We start from the raw sequence: 26,154 nt of genomic DNA, 5'->3' as shown, positions 1-26,154 counted from the left end.
GAATCTAGTGAATGGAGACTCATAGGATATTGGCTTATCCAAGTTTTACAGATTAAGAATCCAAGACTCAGAGAAGTTGAGCAACATACTTAAGCTAACCAGTCTTCCATACTTATCAGCTGATAGACACCCTTTGGGCCCAAAGTCTCTTAATTTTTAGCTTCTTGTTCCTAAAATGCTTGGAGTCTGACAACCTCTTCGATGGCTGAGTGCTTTCCTTGCTGTGACTCCTGGGCCTGTCACATCTGCTGGCAAATTTCTGCATATACACTCCCACTCTACACCCCCAACTTTATTACCCATAGATTTTTCACTTTCCCATCTTATTCCTCATTGATTTATTAGCATAAGCCATTTTTAGCTCAGTATTATAATAAATCTATTAATTCCTAGTGATTACAATCAGCATTAATCACATTTAACCTTATAGTATCATACAATGCATGGCTTGTAAGGGGACACTCCTTTTGCATGTGGTAGCCCTCAACAGCTCTGGCAGCCCATGTCTGGATGCCCCTTCAAAAGATGTCCCTGGATATTCATCTAGTGGGGTTGGTTATGCCTTTAGCATGCTTGCTCAAGAATAGAGAATTCACTTATGAGACATGGGTTCAAAGTTCAAAATGACCTTTCTACTTTCTAGCCATGTGTCCCCTCAGCCCTTCTAGGCATGGTGTACCATTGTCACCATTATTAGAAGACTGAATGGTGGTATCCTTGACATTGCCTCCAGCAGCTTCTCTGCAGGACCCAACGGGACATGAGGGATCCCTGTGTCAAGTGCCTTGTACTTCTTGTCCTGTGCTTGGAGCTATTTCCGATGAATACCTGGAAATCTTTATTCTATAACTCATTCAGCACTTCCCCTTTCTATGTGGAAATTAGAAAGTCAACTGCTGTTCATCAGCATTTATTGAGTCCCTACTAAATACCCAGATGAGTGAAGAATTGGGCTAAAGGCCCTGGGATCCAAGAAGAGTTGGCCAATCTGTCAATCTCGTCTCTGCCTCTAACAAAACTTATATCTTATTTGCATCATTGCCATGTTCTCTTTGTTGATTAGAGATGGGAAGTACTGGCTAACTCTAACCCCCCAACATAGAATGAAAAGCATTAGGAAATACAAATGCCGTTATTAGTGATCCTGTTAAAATAAGAAGTTGTCTCTTAGATCAATAATTCACATGGGGGTTAAAAAATATCAATAGCAAAATTCTTCAGTTAGATAACTGCTATTTTATTTTATTTTATTAGGATTATTGTTAGTTAACATTAACTGAGAACCATGCCAAGTGCTTCCCATGAATATTTTATTTAACCCTAATAATAACTAGATGAAGCAGTTAGTGTTATTAACCCTATTTATAGATGAGGAAAGGAGTACTAAAAGGTTAAATGATTTGACCAAGATAAGCACTGTTGCTGGTCTTAGCCAAGAGGACTGAGATTGAGTGATCAATAGATTATATATAAGTATATACATATTATATGTATATTTATATACATACAAATATATAAGATGTGTATATATATATATATATATATATATATATATATATTTTTTTTTTTTTTTTTTTCCCCCCACACAGAGTCAGAGCAAGCTCCTGCTTAGGTTGTAGACAATGAGAAGCCATAGAAGGATATAAGAGATACGGAAACCTTGGTCTTCAGGGGTGCAGTGATAATTTAGAGAAAGAAGTGACTGGGTAGGGAGAGGGAGAAAGAAGAGGGAGAGGCAGGTTCAAGAGATGCTTCATGGGAGGGGTGGGCAGTGTACGCTGTGACGGGTGAGCATAGGCATCAGGGTGAATGTCATGAGCTGCATCCCAGCTCTGACAGAGATGGACATATGGATCCTATATTGGGGAATAACAAATAAGAACTTTTATTCAAGCTGGACGTGGTGGTGCACACCTGTAATCCTAGCTACTGGGGAGGCTGAGATAAGAGGAACCAAAGTTTGAGGCGAGCCTTGGCAAGTTAATGAGACCCTGTCTCAAAATCAAATATAAAAAGGGCTGGAATGTAGCTCAGTGGTAGAGCATCCCTGGGCTCAATCCCCAGAACAAAAAAAAAAATAGAACAAATCTCTTACTCAATTGGTGGTAGGAGATGTGGCCGGTGAGATAATTAGATGATAATGGGCTTTGAGATGAGGCCTAAATTGTACATGCTTATGAATAAGGATGACCCTAAATAAAATTACAGTGAATTGATGAAAATTCTGCAACAGACCCAAGAAAAATATCAAATTTGTTTTCTTTTCATATTGTTTTTGTAAGTTTCCTTGAAATTACAGTTTGTGCAATTATGGGATGAGTGCAGACCTTGGGATGAGTTAGTCTTGGATTGGAATTCCAGCTTCACTGTTTATTAGCCGAGGGATGGTGGGAAGGTTAATTAAATAGTTCTGAGTCTCTGTAAAATAGAATGACCATTGCCAGGTTGTGAGGGTTAAATGAGACAATGTTTATACTTTGCTTAGTGAAATTTTTGGCCATTGTACATGTTTAACAGTTTTATAAAATGAGAAAATACAGGAAAGCATAGCCAAGTGCCAGGGGTATGGAGGAGTCTCCATAAATAGCATTTAGTATATTTGTGTGTGAACATATATATTATATATTTATCTATTTTATATATTCATATTTTAAATATTCATATTCACATTTAAATATGAATATTTAAAATAGTCACATTTTAAATATATGTTTCAAATATATAAATATATACATAAATATGTAATATACATCTAGTAGTTTCATGTGTGAATATATATACATAAATATATTTATTTGTTGTGTCTATTGATCACTCAGTCTAACCAGCTAAACTTTGAAATGTCTAATATGTGAACCCAAAAACATCCCACATATGGATACTCTGTGACCCAAGCCAAGATGGGAATGATACCTAGGCCCATTAGAAGTCAACCATTTTTAAAAACAAATGCCATTTATCTGCTTGAGGACAGCAATGTGTTGATTTTGAGAAACATCTTGTGGAGACCCATGAGTTCCTTCTACCTGTGAAATTCCAGTTTTCCCTACATGACCTGGGACACACATGTCTTTGAATCCTTGCCAAGAATTCAGAAAGATGAACACAGTCTCTGATGTTACATTCACACTTTCTTTACTTCTCTTTGGAAGTTCTCCTGCTTATATTCACAGTGCTAAATTAACCCCATTTTTGTTTTAAATTCTAGGGGCAAGCTGTTGATGTAAAAGAGATACAATTATGTGAAAACAATCGATAAGCTGTTCAAGATTTCTCGGTAGATATGTTTCCAAGTTGTTAGGCGTGCAGTGCCTCACACTAGTGTGTGTGAGTGTCAGGGGAATAATGCCGTGGGTGTGCCTACACAACCTGTTTAGTGGCCTTTGCTTTCCAGTAATCTTCTCCAGCCATTCCAGAGATGCTCCATCATTGATTCTGAAACATGTTTGATTAGTGGGAAGTTCTAATACCTTACATTTCTCCATCCCCAACTTCTGTTTCAATTGGTTGATAATCTTAAAATACCCTCAGCTGCACTAAAGTCTTGCTATTTAAAGGCACCTTGGGAGGAATCCTCTGGTTCTTACATTTGCATATTAGGCCAATGTTCTGAGTGTGTTTGGGAAGTCAGCAGTTCCAGATAATATTGACAACAGCCTCTTGGCCGGGGTTGACATTATCCAGCTAAGGCTTGCTACATAATGATCTTTTTCATGTATCATTTTGCTTAGCTTAACTGCTTTAGGACAATGTCAAGATCAACTAATTAATATCAGAATTATCTAACCCCATAAACACACTCACGTATTCTGAAGTGGACACTTTAAAATAGCATGAATTTAAAATTCCATTATGCAACATGGTGGGGTTTTTAATAGAATACCAACAAACAATATTGTTAAGCAATTAAAAAATAATAAAGCAAATCTACCTGAATGAGGCTGTAACCTTAAAGGCTCAAAATGTTATCTGCTGTCCTGGGAACATAAACTCATGAGAACTAGGAGGAAACAAACTGTTATGCTAGAAGACTCGAAATAGACCAGGCCTGCTATGCAAGTAGTTTAAGCATTGCTAACATGCCTCTTGCATGAAGTGTGGTGAGTGGGAGACAAGATTCGATTTTTATCTCTCTTCAGCCCCACTGTGCACCTAATCCTCAGCTCCAGGGTTGCTTCTGTGCATCTTCTGTCAGGCACAGAAAAATAGCAGTTTTTGCACACCTCAACAGGTCTTAAAAAAAAAAAAAAAACAGCCCCTTCTGATCCTTCTGTTGCCCTTGACACCAGTGGCATTTCATTCCTGAATCGTGTCGTAGGGTAGCAGGAGGCTATGATTGACCTTACACGAGGCATCTGAAGCCCCAGAGAGATAAAGGGACTGGTTCCTGACTGCACACGGTTATATTCAGAGCAATGCTGGGTAAGAACTTGGATTAGAACTCAAGACCCTTGTGGCAGCCATCTGTTGCTCTTGCTTTCTGTGATAAATCTCTTTTCCTGCTAGGATGGTTTGACTTTTTTACAAGATCTCGATTTCCATTTTAATAATCCCAAGCCTTCCCTTGACTCTGCAAAGGAATTAAATTTAAATACGTAGTCTACATTTTATCTTGACATTTTCTTTAGAAGGCAGGAACAAGGAGGAGAGAGAAAGGCGGGGTGGGTGGGGTGCAGATATTCAGTCTTCTCATCATGAGAGCAAAATTTTTCTGTTTCATTGGAATTCTTTGTTCAGATCCTCTTGGTAGACGTGTAGGGCCAACAGCTGCCCCACAGTCCTCCAGGCTCTCCAGTTACCTCTGGAGACACCAGGAAAAACCTGTGTCCCATATCCCAAATCTCTGTGGTGAACGCACCAGTGTCAGCATTAAGCAATGTGACTTAAAGATAGTCTTGTCAGTCTAATTGATCTTGAGTCATTGCCTCTCCTGTCAGAGCTGTCTGTCTCCTTACCCATAATCCTCATCACTTTGATAGCCTGTCAGGAATATGGGACTTGGCCCAGTCTTGCCTTCATCCAATAACATTATGAAATTGATACTGACACTTCCATTGGCACTAATTTCTCTAAGAGATTGGAGCCAGAGGACAAGTGGTTTAGCTTCATGGCAGTTAAGCTTTCCAAGTAGATCAAGATGGCCTAAGATTGATTGACCTGTACCCTGAGGAAGGGGGGCGGGGAGGAAACAGGGCAAAGAGGGAATGAAAAATCAATGTCTGCATCGTCATCATCAAGTGATATTTATTGACTGCCCAAGAAGGACAATGTCCCGTATGGATATTCTGAAGATTCATTCCCAGCCCCTCCATAGGCTGTTTTAAAAGACCTTTTAGAAGATTAGGAGACACATTGGCTAGAGTGGCTCGCTAGTTTACTTGTGATGTTGCCCCCTAGTGTTTGGAGCCTGAAACAACAATTGAATCAGTTGATGACTGTTTTGTCTCCATCCTCTTTTTTTTTTTTTTTTTCCCACACACAAGAAGTCTAAGTTAATTGTTAGGGTGACTATATAATTTTTTCATCCAAACCATAGGGAACATTATTAATAACTAGGTTGAAACAACAACTGTAAATAAGGACTGTCCTGGACAAATCAGGATGCTTGGCCATCCTCCTTTAATGCAGCATAGCTGGATTGAGAGAGGAGCTAGTCCCTTCTTGGCAGCAGTATTTTCTTACCTGAATCCCCTTGAGGTTAATGAATGCACATGGAAACGGGGTTTTGAGGAGAAGAGATACCATCAAGGCAAGAGGTTTTTATGGATTGACTGTTTTAATAATATTACTTGATCTGGAATTCAGTACAAGAATAACACCATAAAAGTGATTGCAAAGTCATAAAATTGAGGAAGAATATACATTTTCCAGTTGAGATGGTTAGACTTTTGACTTTTTCCTTTGTACTAACTCACTATTATAGAATCTCCCTCCATCCCCACCCATATCACCACTCCTTTTTAAGGTACAGCAGTTCCTCCTTTATCTGTGTTTTAAGTGGTAGTCTGAACACTAAATAGAAAATTCAAGAAATAAATATTTCCTAGGTTTTAAATTGTACTCCATTCTGAGTAGTATGACGAAATATCATACCCTCCTTCTCCATCCTGCCCAAGATATGAAACATCCCTTTGTCCAGTGTATCTGAGTTGTGTACATTACCCACCTCTTAGTAACTTAGTAGCCATCTTGGTTATCAGATCAAGTGCCAAGGCATTGCAGTGCTTGTATATAGAGTTCAGTTCTGTCACATTTTCAGGCATCCTCTGGGGTCTTGAAATGCCTCCAAGGAAAACAGAGAGGTCAGTTGTATTTAGTTCAAATGCCTAATATCCTTGAAGATATTACACTAGAAAATATTATGTACATTTCTCATGAAAATATTTTGTCTGGTGAGATAGAGGAAGGGATGAGAGGGTAGAGAAACACAGACCAGTAAGAATACAAACACATCTGTTTAATGAGCTGGCATTAGTTAATGTGGGAGTTCGTAGGCATTCTTATTCAGAAGCACATATGTGTGAGCACATCACATGGGGTGTCTGGCATGTTTATGAGGGTCTGGGGTGGACATGTATGTGACATCGTTGCCTCACCCTATACCACTAAGGGGGTCTCCTAGAGAACATAGCCCAGTGGGTATTGGCCTGGCGAGTGGAGCCACTGGAGGGGAGCTGGGGATAGCTGTGTAAACAGGAGCAGATACTTCAGTCTATAAAGTGTGCTATGTGGGGAAGAGAGCCCAGGGCTGATGCGGTGCTATTCCGATTGATTTTGGTGTCGTGTTCATACCTTCACATGCTGAAATCAATTGACCTTCTGTCCCCTCGTCATTCCTGCTGCAGAGCTGTTCAAATGAAATGCTTATATCATTTTTACAGCGTGTCTGTGGAAGGGATGAGTGAGCCAAGAGACTAATAGAGGCTACTGAGGCCTTTGCCCAACTGCTGTCCAGGTGTGTGGGGAGAAGAGGCGGTGGCTGATGTTCAAGGTGACAGACCCTGAGGAAGTGGAGAGAGGCTCTGGGGGCAGGAGGTGAGACAGGGCCTTTGGGCTGGGCAAGCAGGACTTAGCAGGGATGAAGGTATAAACAGATGGAGCTCAAGGTTAGTGTCCCGCAGGTGTTGGCCTCACTGCCCCCCCCCACCCCCCGCACACCTATGCCATGGTCCTCATGACAGGTGATATCTCTGTTGCCTTTTGGTGGGTCTTGCCTGTAGACTTGGGGCCTCTTTAGGGCTGGGGTTGGGTCTTTTCCCTCCTCCTTCCTAGTTTCTAGCTCAGGGACCAGCACACCACACAGTATTTGGTGAGCACATGAGCTGGAATGGCCAGTCTGGAAGGTATGGAACTAATCATGGACCATTATGCTCACAGAATCCACTCTCAAGGACTCTGAAGTAGGCATGTTGCTTGGGAGATGAATGCCTGGAGAGTGAATTCCCTACGTACCCCACAACCTCAACCTCCTCTGCCCTCCTCTTCATTATGGCGCGATTTCAGACCCAAGCCTGCCACTGCCACTCAGACCTAGATGCTGAAAGTTGTACAAATGGAAGATGCGATGTCCTGCCAAAAGATAAGTTGAACAGGGTGCAGTGGCACACACCTGTAATCCCAGCAAACCAGGAGGCTGAGGCAGGAGGATTGCAGGTTTCAGGCCAGCCTCAGCAACATAGTGAGACCCTGTCTCAAATTTTAAAAAAAGGCTGGGGATGTAGCTCAGTAGTAGAGTGCCCCAGGGTTCAATCCCAGTACCATTAAAAAAAGGGGTAAATTAAATTGAAGTCTTATCCCCTCTACCCCACACCTGTGGATGTGACCTTATTTGGAAACAAGTCTTTGTGGCTCAGTGGTAGAGCACTTGCCTGGCACGTGTGAGGCACTGGGTTTGATCCTTGCACCACATAAAAATAATTCAAAAAAAAAGGTAAAAAAAAGTATATATATATATATATAAATTAAGGTAATACTGAAGTAGGGTGGGCCTTAATCTGATGGGACTTGTGACCTTATATACAGAGAAGAGACACAGAATCAGACACACAGAAGCGGAAGACACCATGTGATAAGAACAGAGGCTGAGTGATGAAAAGCCAGGGGACGCCAAGATTGTTAGTCGCCAAGGGAAGCTGGGAGGAGGTGTGGGAGGAGTCTGTCTGGAGTCTCTGAGGGAGCATGGCCCTGCTGACCCCTTGATTACAGACTTTAAACCTCCAGAACTATGAGAAAACAATTTCCTGCTGTTTTAAGCTGCCCAGTTAGTGGTGGTAGCTGGCTGACAGCAGCCCTGGAGGGGAGCTCGTGTTTGGCTGTGTCTGGCTTTGTGCTTGGACCGTGCATATTTTTAAATTTCTTGCTCTATTAAAGGAACATTCCTAGGGAATCAAAAGATAAATAAAAAAATAGACAAGAAAGAGTTCCTGCCCTCTAGGGGTTTATGATCTAGAGACTTCCAAGACCAACTAAGGAGCTTGAATTGGGATGTACAAGGAGAGAGACGAGTGTGGACCCCCCAGAACAATCCAACTATAGGAAATACACAAATGTAGAAGTAATTTCCTCACGTTTTCTAAAATTGCATTGTTTCTGATGAAAATCATACTAATGGTCTATGGCATAACTTCTACAAGTAAAATGTCAGAGGACCGCTTTGTGCCTTATCCACAGAGATAGCCTTGCCAGGGATGCACACACAGTGGAGGGTTCCTATTACAGGCTCTGAGACGTGGACGTACCATGATGGACGGGTGCCAGCCCCTGGCCCAATAAGCCATAGGTGAGAGGCCACGGAGCAGTCAAGAAGCACCTGTAAAGGAGACTCCACCTGCAAGTCAGGGCCTTGTCCTACAGTGAGTGGGTGTACAGTGTCAGGCACACACAGAGCCCTCAGCAGAAGGACTTCTGGGCCCTGGAACTCTCTGGTCACCAACATAGAACTCTAGTTCCTAGTCCAGGGGCCACAGAGAAATGGCAGCCCAAGAATCTGTGTTTTGTGAGATAATTGGATACTCAGAGGGCCAACCTTGCACAGCTTTAATGAGGCACAGTTCCCCCATGTCTGGGCTCATGGTGCTGTTCTTATCGTGTGTGTGCCCCACAGTTTATAAGTCACCCTTGAATTTTTACTCTTAGGAAGGGGATTCATAATCAAAGTCATGAAATCTGTGAACATCTACAGAGACCTATTTGGTGGAGAATCCTTGGGGCTCCCAGAAAGGCCAACTTGGGTACTATTACCCAGGGGGGACATTGGGAAGCAAGGCCACCTTTAATTTTTCTAGGAGGAAATTTGACGTGTACTCAAAAGAGGACCAGACTAGAAGCCAGAAGACCGGTTCCCCCTGAATGTGTAGTAGTTCACTTTAACAACCTAGCCTCAGTTTCCTCATCCATCAAGTGGGGAAGTTAGTCTCTGTTTTGAATACCTCTTGTGGTAGATTAAGTTCCTGGGCAGGAAAGGGGCTTGTGAGCCATGATGTATTACAGATCTGTCGGATGATAGGCATGCAGGTCCTCCATCCTATAAGGCTCTGTGATCTTTAACTCTTACTACCCTCCCCCCCTTGAGTTTCCCAGGAGACTCATGCCTGCTCAGTGAGAATTTATTTTTATAAAGGGAAAAATATTTTTTCTTGTCTGATGTGAGGTGATACAGTCTGTGCCCAGGGTATAAATGCTCGGGTCTCAGGGTTTGGGAATGAGCTTTCTATCTCATTACTGCTAATGCCCTGGACTCCCATGATTTTTCTCCAACTCAAAATTCAGGCCTTATCTCGTCATCTTATATTTAAGGTAGTTCAAAAGTGTTTTCATTATGCACCTTATATTAAGGCACTATAATTATGTTCCTTGAGGCATGTAGGGGTGAAATTAAGAATATAGACTCTGGAGTCCTACAGCTCCAGTTAGAATCATGATGCTGCCATTTACTAGCTGTGTGACCTCAGGCAGATTGATTAACTTCTCTGATTCTATTTATGGGACACTCCTAGCTGAGCCACTGTGAGTATTGGATGAGATCACATGTACATAAAACCCAGTAGAATGCCAGGTGGTCAATCAGTGCTCAGCAAGCATTAACTATTATTCTTGTGGTTTGTGGCAAGAATTTTTAAGGCCATCATTCTGGAGAAGGAAATTAGGCCATATGTCCTGGTATCATTCCACATGTGCCCAGAAATACTGTGAAAAGAATTTCTTCCAGCATACCCTGGGCATACTAGGATAATATTTGAGGCCCCTGCAGCTGTGGGTAACTTTCTAATTGAAGTTCCCATATGTCAGCTGGTGCCTGTAGGATGACAGGTTCCTCTTGGGAAAGGTTTTCTTCTCCTCTGCCTCACTCATCTCTATCTCATCTAACTGGTCATGACTCACTTTAACTTAAAAAGAACTTAATGTTGAGGACTGAGGATAGAGCTTGGTGGTGGAACACTGCTTAGCATGTGAGAGGCCCTGGATTCGATCCCCAGCACCACCACCACCACCACCACCACCACACCACAGTGAAAGAACTTCATGTTGAAACCATCTGGCATCAGCTGGGGAGATTTTAGTTACTTCCATTTGTGCTTAGCCCACAGGAACCTGGGCTCTCATTCTTTTGGTTTTGATAATGCAATATAGTCTGTTAGTGTGAAAAGTGGCAGGAGGAGTGGTGGAGGGCCTGGGGCCATCAGTGATCCAACATGGCAGCACTTGGCACAGCGTGAACGCAACCACTATAGCGTGAACTCCACTGACTCCATTTCCTTCAATTTCCCATTGAGGTGAAAACTATGGGTAAACCTTTAGGGGAAAGAAAGGCTTCTCTTTGGGCATAACTGTGGCCCTACACAGTGGCTAGAGCTGAATTTATAAATGTTGATCAATCCACCTGTAAGTGGTGACTATAGGTGGTGACTGTAGGCTGGTAGGGTGTGGATGGAGGAGGTGGTTAACTGGGGGTTTGCCCTTGGGAGTTTATATTTTGTCCCTGGTGAATGGATCTCTTTCTCTGCCTCCTGGGTGCAGCTGCTGACAGCTTCTCTCCAGCATGCCCTTCCACCATGATGTTCTGACTAACTTGGGCCAAGAGCTATGGAGTCAGCTGACCATGGACTGAACCTCTGAAACTAAGCCAAAATCAACGTTTCCTCCTCTAGTTGTTCTCATCAGGTCTTTTGGTCACAGCGATAAAAAAGCTAAAACGCTTGGGATGTTCTGAAACACCACCTGCACGCGGAGTCTTTGGAGAAGGTTGATCATGGTTGTCTTTCCTCCAGGCTGTGTGCATTCATCCTCATTCTGAGAACCCCCGTTGCTTCTTCCTGTGGACTTGCAGTTGTCCCTGACAGCTACAACCTGGTGCTATAATCTGTGGGTCTAAGGTTCCTGGAAATCTCATGAGCTTCTCTCCTAAATGAGATCGCTTGCAAATGAATGTAAAAATGTAAAGATTGGGGGTGGGAAGTAGACTGTGGCTGACCTCTCCTACCTGTCCCCTGTAAGAAGCACAATGTTGGAAGACTGGGCAGCACAGGGCAGTGGGATAAGACCAAACTTTGAAGTCAGAAACCTGTGGGTCTCTCTGCTATGTATTAACACTGTGACCTTGGGCAGATTACAAAACTTTGAGCTTCAGTTTCCTCAACTGCATCACAGGGAACAATAGGATCCACCCCCAGGGTTGTTGTGATGATTAAGTGAGATAAGAGAAGCCAAGTATTTGGAACACCCTATTTGTCCTGCCTTCCCTTTCCTTAGGAGTGGGTTCTCAGGCTGGTTGATCAGCCATCACCAGGTGATACCTCGAAGCTGTGAATGCTAGGAGGCATGAACAACGCCTTTGGTTTTCTGGAAGAGGCTGGGAGTGAATTCAAGCCGGAGAATAATGCTTATCTTTTGGGAAATGATTCAGGGAGGACCGAACCCCCAAGGAGGGCATGTCTTGTTGGGCAGCCTACAGGACCTTTTGTGCCTAAGAAGTGCCAGTGGGCAGTGCCTCTCTGGAAGCTGGGGAAGGAGAGAGGGAGGGCCCCGAGAAGCCAGTCCAGGAGCCAGTCCTGAAGATGAGGACTTGTCCCCAGGAATGCTCCTGAGCACAGCCCATGTTCACTTGGCTTCTGTCCCACATCTGCCAATAAAAATTAAGAAATTGATTTTCCTTTGTTTGCCTCTGAGGACCAGGATCTTTTTATGAGACAGTAAATGGAATCCCTCTCTGAGCATGGCTGGGTTTTTAATTGTGTTTGTTGTGCTTTCACTTATTCAGTTTTATGAGTTCCTGCTCCCAGATTTGTTGATGTGAAGCTCTTGCCCACCAGGGACATGTCAATGTTTGATTTTTATCAGTCGGAAAAGGTTGAGGTTTTTAAAAACTCATTTTCTTAATCCGAAGGTTGGCTTGTTTGCTTCATTCTGACACATTAAAAAAGCATGAGAGCCATCCAGGCTTGTTTTCTTTCCCTTCCCCAGTCATGTCTAGGTGGTCATGGTCTAGCTCCACGTCGAACTGAAAATCACAGCTTAACTTTAGGAGAGAGAGTGGGAGGAGGCAGTTTAAGATGGATTGCATCATTAGGAACCACACACCATCTTTTGCACAAAGTGCTTCTGTAGGGATTTGTTGAAGATGGTGTGAAGCGTGCAACTGTCTAAATGAAAAGATGAAAGTAATGTTGTTAAATATGGAGAGATGATTGACAGCCCCTCACCCAGCTCCATGGATTGAAACAACAAAGCCACGTGTTGCCTGGGGTCCTCTGCTGCATGTAGACCTCACTGAGACTGTGAGTGGTAGCCTGGGGCTCTGCCTCAACTTCTGCAAATGCCAACACAGGAAAAGAGGAGACATCCCAGGTCCTAAAGCTTCCATGTGGAAGAGATGCATCCTCCCTGCTGATCACTTCTCATACTCAAAGAAAGAGATGGGGTTTTGCATCTTCAGGGGGTGCAGAAAACGACAGTTCTCCCTGGTGCCTGGAAATGTGGTGAAAAGCCATCACGGTGAATGCAGTTCCAAAAAGGGTTTTCTGAATTGAGAGGTGAGATTGTCTTTCCAACCCCTCTTTGGAAGGAAGTGTAAGGGTAAAGGAAGGAGCGAGTCTCATTCCAGGGTTTTATAATTCAACCGTAGATTTTGGACTCGACTGCCTGATGCTATCTTACATGGGTTGGTCCAATCTTGACAATCTCTGGCAATCTATCTTTAGCTGCATTGGGTCAGATGTCTCACCTTCTTAGTAGAGGCTCATGTGTTCACACCTAGCTCTGTTTGTCAAAACCATTTGGTGTCAGCCGTACTGTTGAGAACATGGGTAGTGTGGTGGGAAGAGGACAAACTTTGGAGACAAAGATGGCTTTAGGTGCAAGTCCCATCATTCCTTTGCTAAGTGAAATTTGGAAACTAATTAAGCTAATTGGAGGTTGAGTTTTCCTGTTGATCAAATGAGAATAACAATAGTTTTTGAGGATCAAATGAGATCAGAACAAAATGCCCGAAACATGCCTGGTATATAATAGGTATTTAATAAATGTTAGTTTGTTTTTTTCCTCATCCTTCCCTTTTGTTATAAACCACACAGATCCCAGAATTCTTGGGGACCCAAATTGTCCTTTCAGTATTTGGAGAAGAGCCACTTCTACACCTTGGCTGGGCAAATTCCATAGTGTTGACCAGTGACTGGATTTTCTTGGGACCACATTTCTTCCTCCTTCCTCTTTTCCTTGTTGTTGTTTTTCATGAGATTTTCTTTACAATTTTTTTTAATATTTATATTTTTAGTTGTAGTTGGACATAATACCTTTATTTTATTTATTTAAATGTGGTACTGAGGATCAAACCCAGGGTGAGCCACTACCCTAGCCCCTATTATTGCATTATAATTAAACATAATAGTGGCATTCATTTTTAAGTATTCCTACATGTACACAATGTAACAATATAATTTGGTCAATTTTATTCCCTAGTAACTTCCTTTTACTTCTACCGGCCCCCACCCCATCCCTTTCCACCCTTCTACTGTTCTCCCTTCTATTTTCATGAGATTCCCACACACACATTTCTTTTATTTTGTATCCTCTAGCTTCCACATGTCAGAGAAAACGTACAACCCTCAACCTTCTGAGTTTGGCTTATTTAACTTAACATATGTTTTCTAGTTTCATCCATTTTTTTTTTTTTGCAAATGCCATAATTTCATTTTATTTGTGGCTGTATTATACTCCATTTTGTATATATACCAGATTTTCTTTATCCATTCATCTGGCAATGGACATCTAGTCTAGTTCCATAATTTGGCTACTGGGGATTGTATTGCTATAACAGTGGGTGTGCATGTATCGCTATACTATGCTGACTTTAATTCTTTAGGATAAAAACTGAGAAGTGGGGCAGCTGCATCATATGGTGGTTCTGCTCCTAGTCTTTTGAGGAACCTTCTGATTTCCATAGTGGTTGTACCAATTTACTATCTTGGGGCCAAATTTCTAAGAATTGTCAATGCTCTGTAAGACAGAGAGATGGTGGAATGGAAGGGGATCTTAGAGACATGGGATTAAGATAGAGATTCCCAGGAAGTCCTTCCCCTGATCTGAAAGGGGGAGTGAGCAGTGAGGAGTTGCTGCCTCACCTGGGAGGCTGATACTTTCCCTTCTTCATTCTGTGTCACCAGCGACCTCTGCAGGTACTCTTGAACTTGTAGGTCTTCCTGGTGACTTATAGCCCCACTCTCCCCTGGATGATGGGGGCTCAGCCTGTCAGGTTGGCGCTCCCTCGGTGGCAGGGAAGTTCCCCTTCTAGTTTGTCATCGGAGGTTTTTGCTTCCTCTGGAAACCTAAATTGCACTATGAAAACTGGAGTCATTCCCCCATCTGCATCTCCTTCTTATTTTTCCCTCTGGAAAGGATGGGGAGAGAAGAGCTCTGGAAAGACCATGTAGACCATCCTGCTGGGCAAGATGCCTGTTTCCCCATAGTATGGTTGGAAGACTAAGACCCATCACAGGTCAGAAGGAAGAAAAAAACAAACAGCAATTTTGGGGTAGAAAAATGTGATGTGAGTATCTGAGCAGAACTGCATTCCCTTGAGAGGCTCTCTCAAAAGCTTGAACTTACCAGAAAGACTCCAAGGATGTTTTGCTTTCTTTCCGTATATTAGTGCTGCATAACAAAGTAATTGTGTAATTGGGAATGGATTAGCAACAGCAGCGTGGCCATCCACAGGTGCTAGGCAGTCTGTATGTGGAGAGCTCGGAAGAGAGCAGTCTTGGCTCCTTTTCCTGACCTGCCTTAGACCTTGGCAGCTCCAAGAAAATAGAGGCGAGCCCCCAGCAGTGGTTCCCCATCCCCTCCTATTACTTCTCCTCTTTGAGTATCTTAATAAATTCTTCACTGTGATGAGTAAAGTGAGAAGAAATGCTTCCTCCCTAGAGGGCCCCCAGGTCTGTGGGTTTTGTCTGAGGCAAGTGGCCTGAGAACCAGAGCTGGAAAGGGGATTTGGTTCTTGGAGTGAAATCCCGCTGCCTCTATTAGTGGTACTTAACCTCAATCAGCCCAAGGGATGTGTGCAAATGTGTGTGTGTGTGTGTGTGTGTGTGTGTAGGGTGGGGAGATTAGATTTGTAAGAACATTTACTTAATTTTATCTTCTTAGACTTCATTTTTAGGGCAGTTTTAGGTTCTCAGCAAAGTAGAGTGGAAGGTCACATGCACAGCCTCCCCCATTACCAGTACCCCGCACAGCGTGGGCCATTTGCTACGATTGCTGAACCCGAGACTGGCTTTTTATGTCCAGGTCCAGGGATGCTAAATACCAGGAACCACCCTGTCCAAGGAAGTCCTGTCATGCCCCAGTGCTTGGCCCATTGAGGAGCTCAGACATAGGCAGAGACCAGCTTCAGGGGTCTCCTTTTACATCTTCTGAAGTGGTCAGTCTGCATGCTTTTTATTGGCTTTTACTTTAAGAAATGCAGTTCATTGAAGAGCAGAGGTGAGTGAGAGGACCTTGGAGATTGGATGATGGTCTGATGGCCCAATGCTCTTTTCTGGTGTGGATATAGTTGAATAAGAATGCTCAGCAAAGCTGGGGAGGGGACGAGATGATGAGTTATCTGTGATCTCTCTGGGTGAGTTTAGTGAGGGGACTCAGTCCTGTCCCAATTCTCAAGGGTCAAGAGACTTGGGGACCTGCCATGGAAGGCAGCTGCTCATGAGGAAGGTGACACTCCAGAATTGACCAAGTGTCTCTTTGAACAAACGCTTTCTCCCATAGTTTGCACTTTTGGTCAGGTGGTGAGGGGTGAAGGCTCTGAGCCCAGTCTCTGGGGGCCAGGCTGTGAGTTTGAATTCCATGTCACAACTTGTTTTAGTCAACTGTAACCAAAATACCTTAAATGAACAATTAGAGGAAGAAATATTTCTTTTGGCTCATCATTTCAGGGGTCTAAGTCCATAGGTGTCCAGCTCCATTGCTCTCGGTCAGAGGTGAGGTAGAACTTCATGGTGGAAAGGTGTGGAAGAAGAAAGCGATTCAGGACATGCTCACCACAGACAAAATATACACCCCCAAAGGCATGACCCCCGTGACCTACCTCCTCCAGCCACACCCTACCTCTTTATAATTACTGCCCAGTTAATCCATATCAGTGGATTAATCCACCAGTTAGGTCACACCTCTCATAACATAATATTTCACCTTGGAAAATTCTTACATTGCTTACACATGAGCTTTTGGGGTGGAACCTTACATCTAAACCATAACACTATTCCCTTGCTAGGCATGTGCATGTCCTAGGGCAGGTAGCTGCTCTGTGCCTCAATGTTGCCATCTTTAAAATAGGATCAGTAATAGTACCAACCTCACAAAAACATTCTAAGATTAAAGAAGCTACATTTATAGAACTCAACACTGTAATATCTCAGTAATAAAATCATCATGATTTTTTCAGCTAATTCAACTTACCATAGTTTCATATTTTCCTCTGGTGAAATTGCTCTCATTCCTTCTCATGATTTATGAGCCTGGGTGCAGGACCCTTTACCTGTGATTGTTACTCTGCCTCTCCCAAAATCTAAAATAATATAAAAGAAGTGCTGACTGTTTTAGATCATGGGCTCTTGGAAAATTTTGTTGACAACTCTCCATGGACTTCATGAGAGCAGATTTGAAGAAACAGCATTTCCCAAAGGTTGAAGTCCCAGGTTACATCTTCTTCCTATTCTATGTCCTTCCTCCAAGTCACTGTAACAACCCATGTCCCATGATGCTGAGGACAGAAACGGGTGGGGAGGAGTGCTAATATTTGGTTTTTGTCTTTTTGTGGTCAACGGTCAACAGGTATAATAAGCAATGTGGCTGCAGTGAAGACTGAGTGTTGGAGCGAGTGAGACAGCCTGGCCTGAATCCTGCCTTTGCCACTGTGTTTCTTTTCCTGCCCCCCGAGACACCTCCTTCCCACAGCTCTGTGGCCTGAGATGGCTACCCTACTACTTTTTTTTTTCCTGTTTCTCCCCTTGTTTTGCTGGAGTCCTTCCTCCTGATGTTTCCTAAGAAAGGAGACAAGTGACATGACTTTTTACATATTTGCAAAATAACTTTCTGTTGCCCTTACAGTGTGTGTGTGTGTGTGTGTGTGTGTGTGTGTGTGTGCATATACATACATACATAGTGTTTGGTTTCATCGCTGTGATAAAAATGCCTGGAAAAACAACAAGAACACAAAAAAACCCTTAAAGGAGGCTCACAACTCACTGCTCCAGAAGTTTCAGTCCCTGGCCAGCCGGCTTCATGGCTTTTAGACCTGGAGCAAGGCTGAGACACCATGGTGAAAGGAGTGGTGCAGGAAAGCTGCTCACTCTGTGGCAGCCATGAGGAGAGAAAGAGAGGTAGGGAGAGAGAAGAAAGAGGGATGGGGACAAGAGATATTCTTTAAGGACACCCCCAAGTGACCTACGTCCTCCACCCCAACCCCGCCTCCTACAGTTTCCACCATCTCTCAAGAGTTTGTTCAGTGATGAACCGTGAATGGATTAATGCATTGAGGAGTTTGGAGCCCTCATCATCCAGCCACTTCCCCAGAGCCCCACTTCTAAACATGGAGCACCATGCCAACAACACATGAACCGTTGGGGGACATTTCATACCTAAACCATATGTGTGTGTGCCTGCTCATGTGTACGAGGACCCATCTGCATGTGCTGTGTGTGTAGAATTCCAAGTTGAATAATTGTCCATTGACATTGGGAAGGAATTACTCCATTCAGAAACAGCAGTGGTATTGTTAGGGAGACCTGCCTTGGCCTTTCTGAGCTGTTCTTTTTGGAAGTCTGATATAAATCTGCCTGTTATTCCCATAAATGTGACCTGTCCCTCCCTCCTGGAAACTCTGAGCATCTTCTCTTTCTCCCCATTGTTCTGGCATTTTGGAATTTTGTTTCTGATGTGTGTGAGTGAGAATGTGCACTCGAGCACATGTATTAATCGTACATGGGAACCGGGTAGGTAAGTTGGGGAAATTTCCATAAGTTTCTCATTCTCCCTTCCATATTTTCTATTCATATTCTCTCCTCTAACCCTGGAACTCTGTTTAATCATATGTGTGATCTCTATGTGGAACATTAATTTTCTTTTCTTTCCTATTTATACCTCTTCCCTCTCTGATTTTCTGGAAGATTTTTCTTGACTTAATCTTCCATTCTCCTTTGACTTTTAAATTTCGGTGATTATAATTCCCAAGGATTCTTTCCTTCCATCTTATTGTTCACACTTTAAGAATTGCCTTGTTTTACAGATGCAGTGTCTTCGTTTGCCTCTCTGAGGGTATTAGTATATATATTTTAAGTCCTCTGCTTCCTGCTGGTCCCTGATTGTCTGCTTGTCTTGTTCTTTCTCTTTCTGAAATGCTGAAGCTTTGTTGAAATACCTGGTGATCCTGTACTGTGTCTTCATATTTAGGAACCGAGCATTAGATAGCTAATAAGAACCTGCCTTGTGTGCATGGGGTGGAGGGCTGTATCCACTGGCTATATCCACTTCAGAGTGCCATAGTCACAGAGTGAACCTGACTTTTCTTTGGGAGATCCAAAAATGTCAATCTCTTTCTCCTCCTCCTCCTCTTCTTGATTTAACCACTGAGCCACATCCCCAACACTTTTTATTTTCTATTTCGAGACAGGGTCTTGCCAGCTTGCTTAGGTCCTCCTTAAGTTGCTGAGGCTGGCCTTAAACTTTCAATCCTCCTGCCTCAGGCTCCAGAGTTGCTGGGATTACAGGTGTGCACCATTGCATCTGGCTGTGGGGAATCTTCCTTGAGACTTTCTCTAGAGAAGGAATCTCTACTCTCTCTCCTGAAGTTGAGATTGGGGTTGGTAGGCTGGGCTGAACATGGTTTCTGTTGTTCTGGGAGCAGGAAGATAGAGGCTCACTTCATGGTTCATCTGAGCTTTCCCTGAGTTTTCTGGATTCAGTTTCTCTTTTTTTTAATTGATTTTTTAAAATATATGACAACGGAATGCATAACGATTCTTACTACTCATACAGAGCGCAGTTTTTCACATCTCTGGTTGTATATAAAGTATATTCACACCAATTCGTGTCTTCATACAGGGTACTTTGGATAATGATGACCATCACATTCCACCATCACGATGGTGGATTCAGTTTCTTTAGGAATAAATTCCACCCTTCTTGACTTTCCTATCCCTTTAAGAACAGAGCCTGCCCAGCACAAGTGACTTCCTATCAGGTTTGCCCCTGTAGTTCCATGAGTGGTACTTTCTCTAAGTCCCTGTCCTTTGACTGTTCATCTTCTGCAGTTGTGACATATCGTATTTCCTTTCACCTTGTCTCCTCTCTTCCTCTTTCTCTTTGTGAACAAATATTTATTTTATTCCTTTGTATTTTAATGGCAAAGGAAAGCAGACAAAGACCAGTGCTTAGTTTTCCCTCTCTCACTGGAAGTCATTGTGAAGTTTTTCACAAAGTTTCCCCGGTGCTTTCAGGCACTGGCTTCTTTTCTCGAGGCAAGTGGTTATCGCGATGAGTGGGCAGCCACTTTTTCACATGGTCTCATTGCTACTTTTTCACATGGTCTCCCAACACGGTCGGCCATTTGTCATGGATTGGAATAAGCCTGTCTGTGCTGACGGAGTGGAATTCAGGGTCTCGGTTTGCATTTACCAGTCTTCCATTTAGTTCTGCCTCATTGGCGCTTCACCTCGCTGTTTGATGGGAAATATTCTCTCCATAAACTTCAGTAAGATGTAATGGATTTCTGCAGTGGAAATATTGTTCAAGCCGCAAAACCAAATCACAGCAGGCACTTTGTCTAGGGACCCGGCATCTAGCAAAGCAGCCATTTAAAATGCCAGTCGTATGAAGCCACAAACAGTCACAGCTAATTCCCTTTACAGGAGTTTTATTTGTATGTATGGGAAAATCACACCACAAAAAAGAATCATTGTTCTGCCACGACTGCAGTGTTAATTATCTTTGTCAACTTGCGCTTTTAAGTGAACCGTATTCACTGGGTTTCTTCTTTGGGCTACAAAATGGCAGAGCTAGGATTGGTAGGGATGCACAAGATGTTCTTTGAAGCCATTGGGGCAGTATGAATCTTTAAGAGGGGGATAGCTGAGCCAGCCATAGGAGGCTAATAGCAGCAGAGCCTTGTGACTGTCATGAGTGAAACCTGACTCAGGTTAGACCCAGGTTTATACTGGTCTCTACCTGTGAATGAGGGAGGGTTGTGGCAGAGACTGGGGAGACCCGTTCCACTCCTCTGGGATTGCGCCCCCTTAATCAGAGGTTCTCAATCCTTGCTGTGCATGGGACTTACCTGGAGCGCTTTTGCAATCTTGATGCCAGGTTGCATCCCCAGACCAATCGAATCACATCTTTTTGGGGTGGAACCCAGTGTTGTTAGTTTCTAAAGCTCCCAAATAAAGGAGGGGCAGGGTACAAACTAGTGCTACATCATTTTTTTTTTTTGAATCCTGTTATTGCTACATAAGTAAAGAAGCTGATTTTAAACTTGTATTATTTTGAACTAATTTGGATTTGGGAAGAAGTGAAGATAATTTATATCACAGTCATTTTGGTACACTTTTATTTTGCAGCTATTTCCATGGCTAATGGATGGCTAATTCCTGAGAGAATTTGGGTAGGATTCTCTCAATTCAGAATTCAGCACATTCGGAGGAAATGTACTCTCCTAAAGGACTTTGCTCTTACGGAGACTGTAGTGGGAGAAATACTGAGGGCTTGGTGGGCAGGGCTAAGAATGACTGGGTGTGACCTCACCAGGCTCCCATGTCTCTTGTGGTGTGCAGGTCCTGTGGCTGTCATCAGTGGTGAAGAGGACTCAGCCAGCCCATTGCACCACATCAACCACGGCATCACCACACCCTCATCGCTGGACGCCGGGCCCGACACGGTTGTCATCGGCATGACCCGCATTCCAGTCATTGAGAACCCTCAGTACTTCCGTCAGGGACATAACTGCCACAAGCCAGACACGTGTAAGTACTGGGATGGAATTCTGTCCCTTCTTGGGTGGGAAGGGCGGTGTGGCAACAGACCATGTAGCTGGGGTTCTGGAACCTTCTGGGATGACCTGCCACCTGCCAGTGTCCCCCAAACAGACCCTCCCTATTTGTCTCACAACTTGAAAGATAGCCATTGGGCAGATTCCCTGGGGAAGGGAGGGCTGTCGGGCTGAATCTGGTTCCCACTTTTCTTCACCTGGCTAGGGAGAGGTGTTCCCAGTAAGGCACAGACACAAATAAGGCTGGTCTTCTCTGTAGACCTGGCTTGTATAATTAGAGCACAAAACCTGACTGTCCACACAACAGCCCCCGAGGTCATTAGGGCCTCCACCTGGGCCTCCACTAGAGGGGAAGGGAATGAAGGGCGGTGAGTACCTAGCTGCCCCTCCAGTGCTCCGAAGTGCTCACTCTCTGAGAACTGGAGCACCAGCAACCCTCACCTCCCTATCGCAGACCAGAGGACTTAGGCCACCTGCTTCCTCCTCATCTCTGACCTCCTGTTCATTCCAGCCCCTTTCTTTGCATTTCTCCTCAGCCCTGCTAGGTTCCCCTTAACCCCTAGAGCTGCAGTGTCTTATCCCTCCACCCAGCAGTGTTCCCTTTGCTGGGTCTCCACGTCCAACCTGGGTCCAGCAACACCAATGCACACCCCTTCCCTTCCACTTCTCCTGTCCCCGGAAACAATCCACTGCTTCAAGAGAGCAGGCAGAGGCCCCTGGACAGCACAGACACCAGTGACTACGTGAGAGCGGAAGGGACCCAAGTGATCAGCTAGGTTTAGGCTTTACCTTGTGGACAGGAATTCTGAAGGTCTAGGAGGCTGTGAGATCTTGATTCCTGCCCCAGGCTGCCTGCTGTGAGCTCTCTTGTCAGCCAGTCCCAGGGTAGGCCTAGGAAGAGGTGAATTCTGCTTTTGCTCATCCTCTGGGCTGAGCTCTCTGCATCTGGGCCACACTCTGAACTCACAGGGCCCTTGCTGCTCCTGCTGGGTCTTCCTGTACCAGCCTGGACATTTGGAAACCTCATCAGCCTTCGCTTCCATTTCTCTAGCTCTGATTTTTCGTAAGAGGGTCTCCACCGTGGGAGAGACTAGGCTTGAGTCAACATAAGGTCATCATTTGCCTCCCAACATTGAGTATCCTCCACAGTCTGCCTCAGAGTTTATCAAAGGCTCCCTGTCAGTGTCGGAGGAAGGATAGCTGGTGTCTGGGTTAAGCAAGGAAGAAAGATACCTGTATTTCAGATAAGCAGTGGGAAACAGTGCAAAGAATGGTTCCTTTGGCTAAAGCTCTTGTCTCAGATCAGACTTATTCCTGGCCTGGCCTGGGAGTGGCCATCCTGTGATGGTAGCGTGGTCCTAGCTCCTCCTAGGGCAGATACTGAGTTTTCCAGGATGCTACTGATATTTGAACAGAGACTTAGCTGTTGCTCTGTTGAGTATATATAGTTGATTCTCATTATTTGAGGTAGTTCTTTTCTGTAAAGTCACTGCAAACAGTGAATCAGAGAACACTGAACCATTTTTCCTAGGGGAGATACAGTATTAGGATCCTGTGAGCCTCTGGTCACGTTTTATCAGCCAGTTAATACATAACCTTGCTGTAGTATGTTGTATGTGTGTTTCCATTTAAAGAGGCCTTATTTAAGATGCTTTGTGGACTCATTAACATTGAACTCAATGGCCAACAGCTATAACTCATGACTGTTCAAAACTTACCTATCCCTCTGTGAGACTCATCCTGTGTTTAGGAACACAAGACAGTATTTCAGAACCATGCTTGGCAGCCATCTTAAAGAACCAAATTAACAAACAAAAAAACCCAGAATGTAAAAAAAAAAAATGTGGCCTGGAAGAGACCACAAAAAAGATACTTGTTTATAGCATGAAAACTGAAATAAGAATTTCAAAACAATGTGTCATAAGTGATAAATATGTATAATTTTTATTTGCCAATTTAAATACATATTTTTTTTTAGAAGGAAGGCAGAATGTGGCCTTGGTCAGCCTCAGCTGGAAATGTGCCCAGAGCATAACTCAAATTTTTTGCCGCTTTGGGCATGACCCACGTGAAAGCACCTCAAATACTGGTTTTGGGATTGCAAATAAACTTTAAAGAGCAGAGGGATTTGTAAGCACAGAATCTGTGAATAATGAGGATCACCTGCATTCCCATTAGTGGGATCTCTGGATTTCCAGTTCAGAATACGATCACAGCGTCATGTCTGCTCACTGCAGCTCCTGAGTTCAGGTTATTGGCAACATTTCCGGATGGGAGGAATCTGGCACATTTTAGAGAAGTTCCCTTTGAACCATCAGAGTTATTGTCTCTGTGGGAACTTGGGAACCATGGAGAGAGCTGTGGGATCTGGTGAGAGTCCTTTGATGTCAGGACACAGTACTTAGCCAAGGAGCCACAGTACCAGGAAAACCTGGAAGGGCCTTCCTCCTAGAGCTCTCTGGGTTGTGTGCTTCACAGTGGCCTTTGGAGGGATCCAGACATCCTTCTGGGTAAGCAGGAAGAGGTCAGTGAAAATGCAGGAGAAGCAGGTTTATCGATGGAGATTTGAAAGATGGGGGGAGCAGACAGCGTCTTGCGATGACTCCAGAGTGTCAAAGCCTTCTGTGATGAGGGAAGTACCTTTTGAGGGCAGCGATGCATCTAGCCCTCAGTAGACAGCAGACGGCTCCAGTTGTTTTTCACATAGCATGTGGGGCATGATGAACACTGTGCAGGAGCGTTGTAAATGTGTTTGGCCAATCCTCCCTCTGCTAATCCACAGTGACTTATGCAGACGGGGACAGGCAGCGCCCGGGCCAGCCCTCAGCGGAGATTCACTGGCTCAGATGCAGCTGGACTCTGATTATCAAGGCTTCACCGATTGAGGGAACTGACTCTGAGACACATCCCTGTGTGTGATGAGACACTGCCATCAATAATTAAAGCCACATGTGCCTTGGCACATAAAATGAGCAGGGAATGTTTGCAGTGGTGCAGACAAAGCTGGGGTCACTCCTTGGGAGGATGGCAAGACTTGAGGTATTCAGAGGAAAATGCTCACATTGTGGATCCCTGGGCTCTCCTGATCTGAGTCCCTTACCTTGTCCCCTTGTAAAATGCATAGTATGGGGAGGAACTGTGGGAACTTGGTGCTCACTGACTTCAGGTTTCTCCCGTCTCCTCAGCTCTGGATTGTGCACAAAGCAGCTTTCTGTCTGCACTTGTGTGTTTATCGTGAATGGTGAGCTGCAATTAGGATGCGGGTCCTCTCCATGCTCCTCAGTTTCTATCTATCTTCAATCTGGTCCATGACACTTGTCATTACATGTCAGGCTGTAAGGATGTTTGGAGATCACCTGGTACAATCCCTTATCAGATGCTTGCGTCCCCCGCCTGTGTTCCCAACAATGGCTCTGCATTTGGCATTGTCTTTATTCTGAAATTATTCAGCCTTTCCAGGAATTCTGAAAGAGCAGAATGAAAATGCACCTACTTGACTATGTGTGCCCAAGTATAAACCAAATAAGACCATCCTCATTATTTATGTAAAGCCTCCTGGTTCTCAAATGCATCAGGAAATAGACACAGCCTTCCTTCCCACCCAGCTGAGGGTCCTAGACTTTGGGCTGAGTCCTACAGAATGACACACCGAGGGACCTGTCCAGATGGGCCACTGGGGTAAAGGGAGAAGGTATGTTCCCTTGATTGCCTTGGTCAGCCTTGTGACAGTTCTGGGCTGCAGAACAGTTGTTCGTGGCTATAAGGCTGGCTGCCATCTTAGAAATTGTGCTTTTGTTCTTCCTCATAGGGTGGTTGGAGGGCGTCTTGGATTTCTAAAAGGCTGTACCTAGGTACCCATTCTCTTAATTGAGAAAGCTGAGGCCATCGAGGGGAGGTAACCCGTGTCTCCCTTCCCTCCCTTCTTTCTTCTGTCTTCAGGTGAGGACATCTACCTTTGTTCACTGTACCTCCACTTTCAAAGGGTCAGCTCCCCAACCTGGTCCTCCCACTTCTTTTCTACCCTCCCCCTGAGGTTGGGTCTGTTGGCTCCTTCTGCTCTCTGTAAACCTCTGAGGCTCCCTGACCTGCAGCCCCTCCCCTAGTTCTGCTCCCCTGGAAGCCTTCCACTCTCTGTGTTGTTCTCTTTGCAGAACTGGACCATGTTCCTTTGAGTTTTTCATCCTTGGTAGCATTTGGGTCACTTAGGCTGTGCTGACTTTTCTTTCTTTCATATTTTTTAAAAAAATATTTATTTTTTAGTTATAGTTGGACACAATACCTTTATTTTATTTATTTATTTTTATGTGGTGCTGAGGAACGAATCCAGGGCTTTGCACGTGCTAGGTGAGTGCTCTGCCGCTGAGCCACAACCCCAGCCCTTGACTTTTCTTCTTTCATCTATTCAATCCATGTTGAGGGATTGTATTGGATCTTCTTCTGGGCTCTGAAAACAATGGGGAACAAGGACCCTCATAGCCAACATAGCTGCTCCTCAAGATGGGGACAGTACCCCCTTGCACCCTTGGAGCCCTTCTCAAGGCCTTGTGCATTTACCTTTCAGCTGTCCACTGCTGACGCACCGGCCTTTACCGCCTCTTCCCAGGTCCCCATCCCACACCCCCAGCTAC

The 26,154-nt window shown here is 44.2% G+C and overlaps 1 protein-coding gene across 4 annotated transcripts in view; it reads left to right on the top strand.

Annotated features, from left to right (window-relative positions):
* Ntrk3 (neurotrophic receptor tyrosine kinase 3) overlaps positions 1-26,154 on the top strand; it is a 389,370-nt gene that overhangs the window by 200,628 nt on the left and 162,588 nt on the right. For all 4 annotated transcript variants that reach the window (XM_046436880.2, XM_046436872.2, XM_046436899.1 and 1 more), the window contains exon 12: positions 21,312-21,500. In XM_046436880.2, coding sequence (XP_046292836.1) covers positions 21,312-21,500 — 189 coding nt within the window. The remainder of the gene's footprint in view (positions 1-21,311; positions 21,501-26,154) is intronic.

This window comes from Marmota monax, unplaced genomic scaffold (genome assembly GCF_021218885.2).
Source record: "Marmota monax isolate L192 unplaced genomic scaffold, Marmota_monax_Labrador192_F-V1.1 WCK01_AAM20220418_F8-fsc00005, whole genome shotgun sequence".
NCBI lineage: Eukaryota > Metazoa > Chordata > Mammalia > Rodentia > Sciuridae > Marmota > Marmota monax.
The sequence above is the reverse complement of the archived record's forward strand: the minus strand, read 5'-3'. Positions and strand labels throughout refer to the sequence as shown.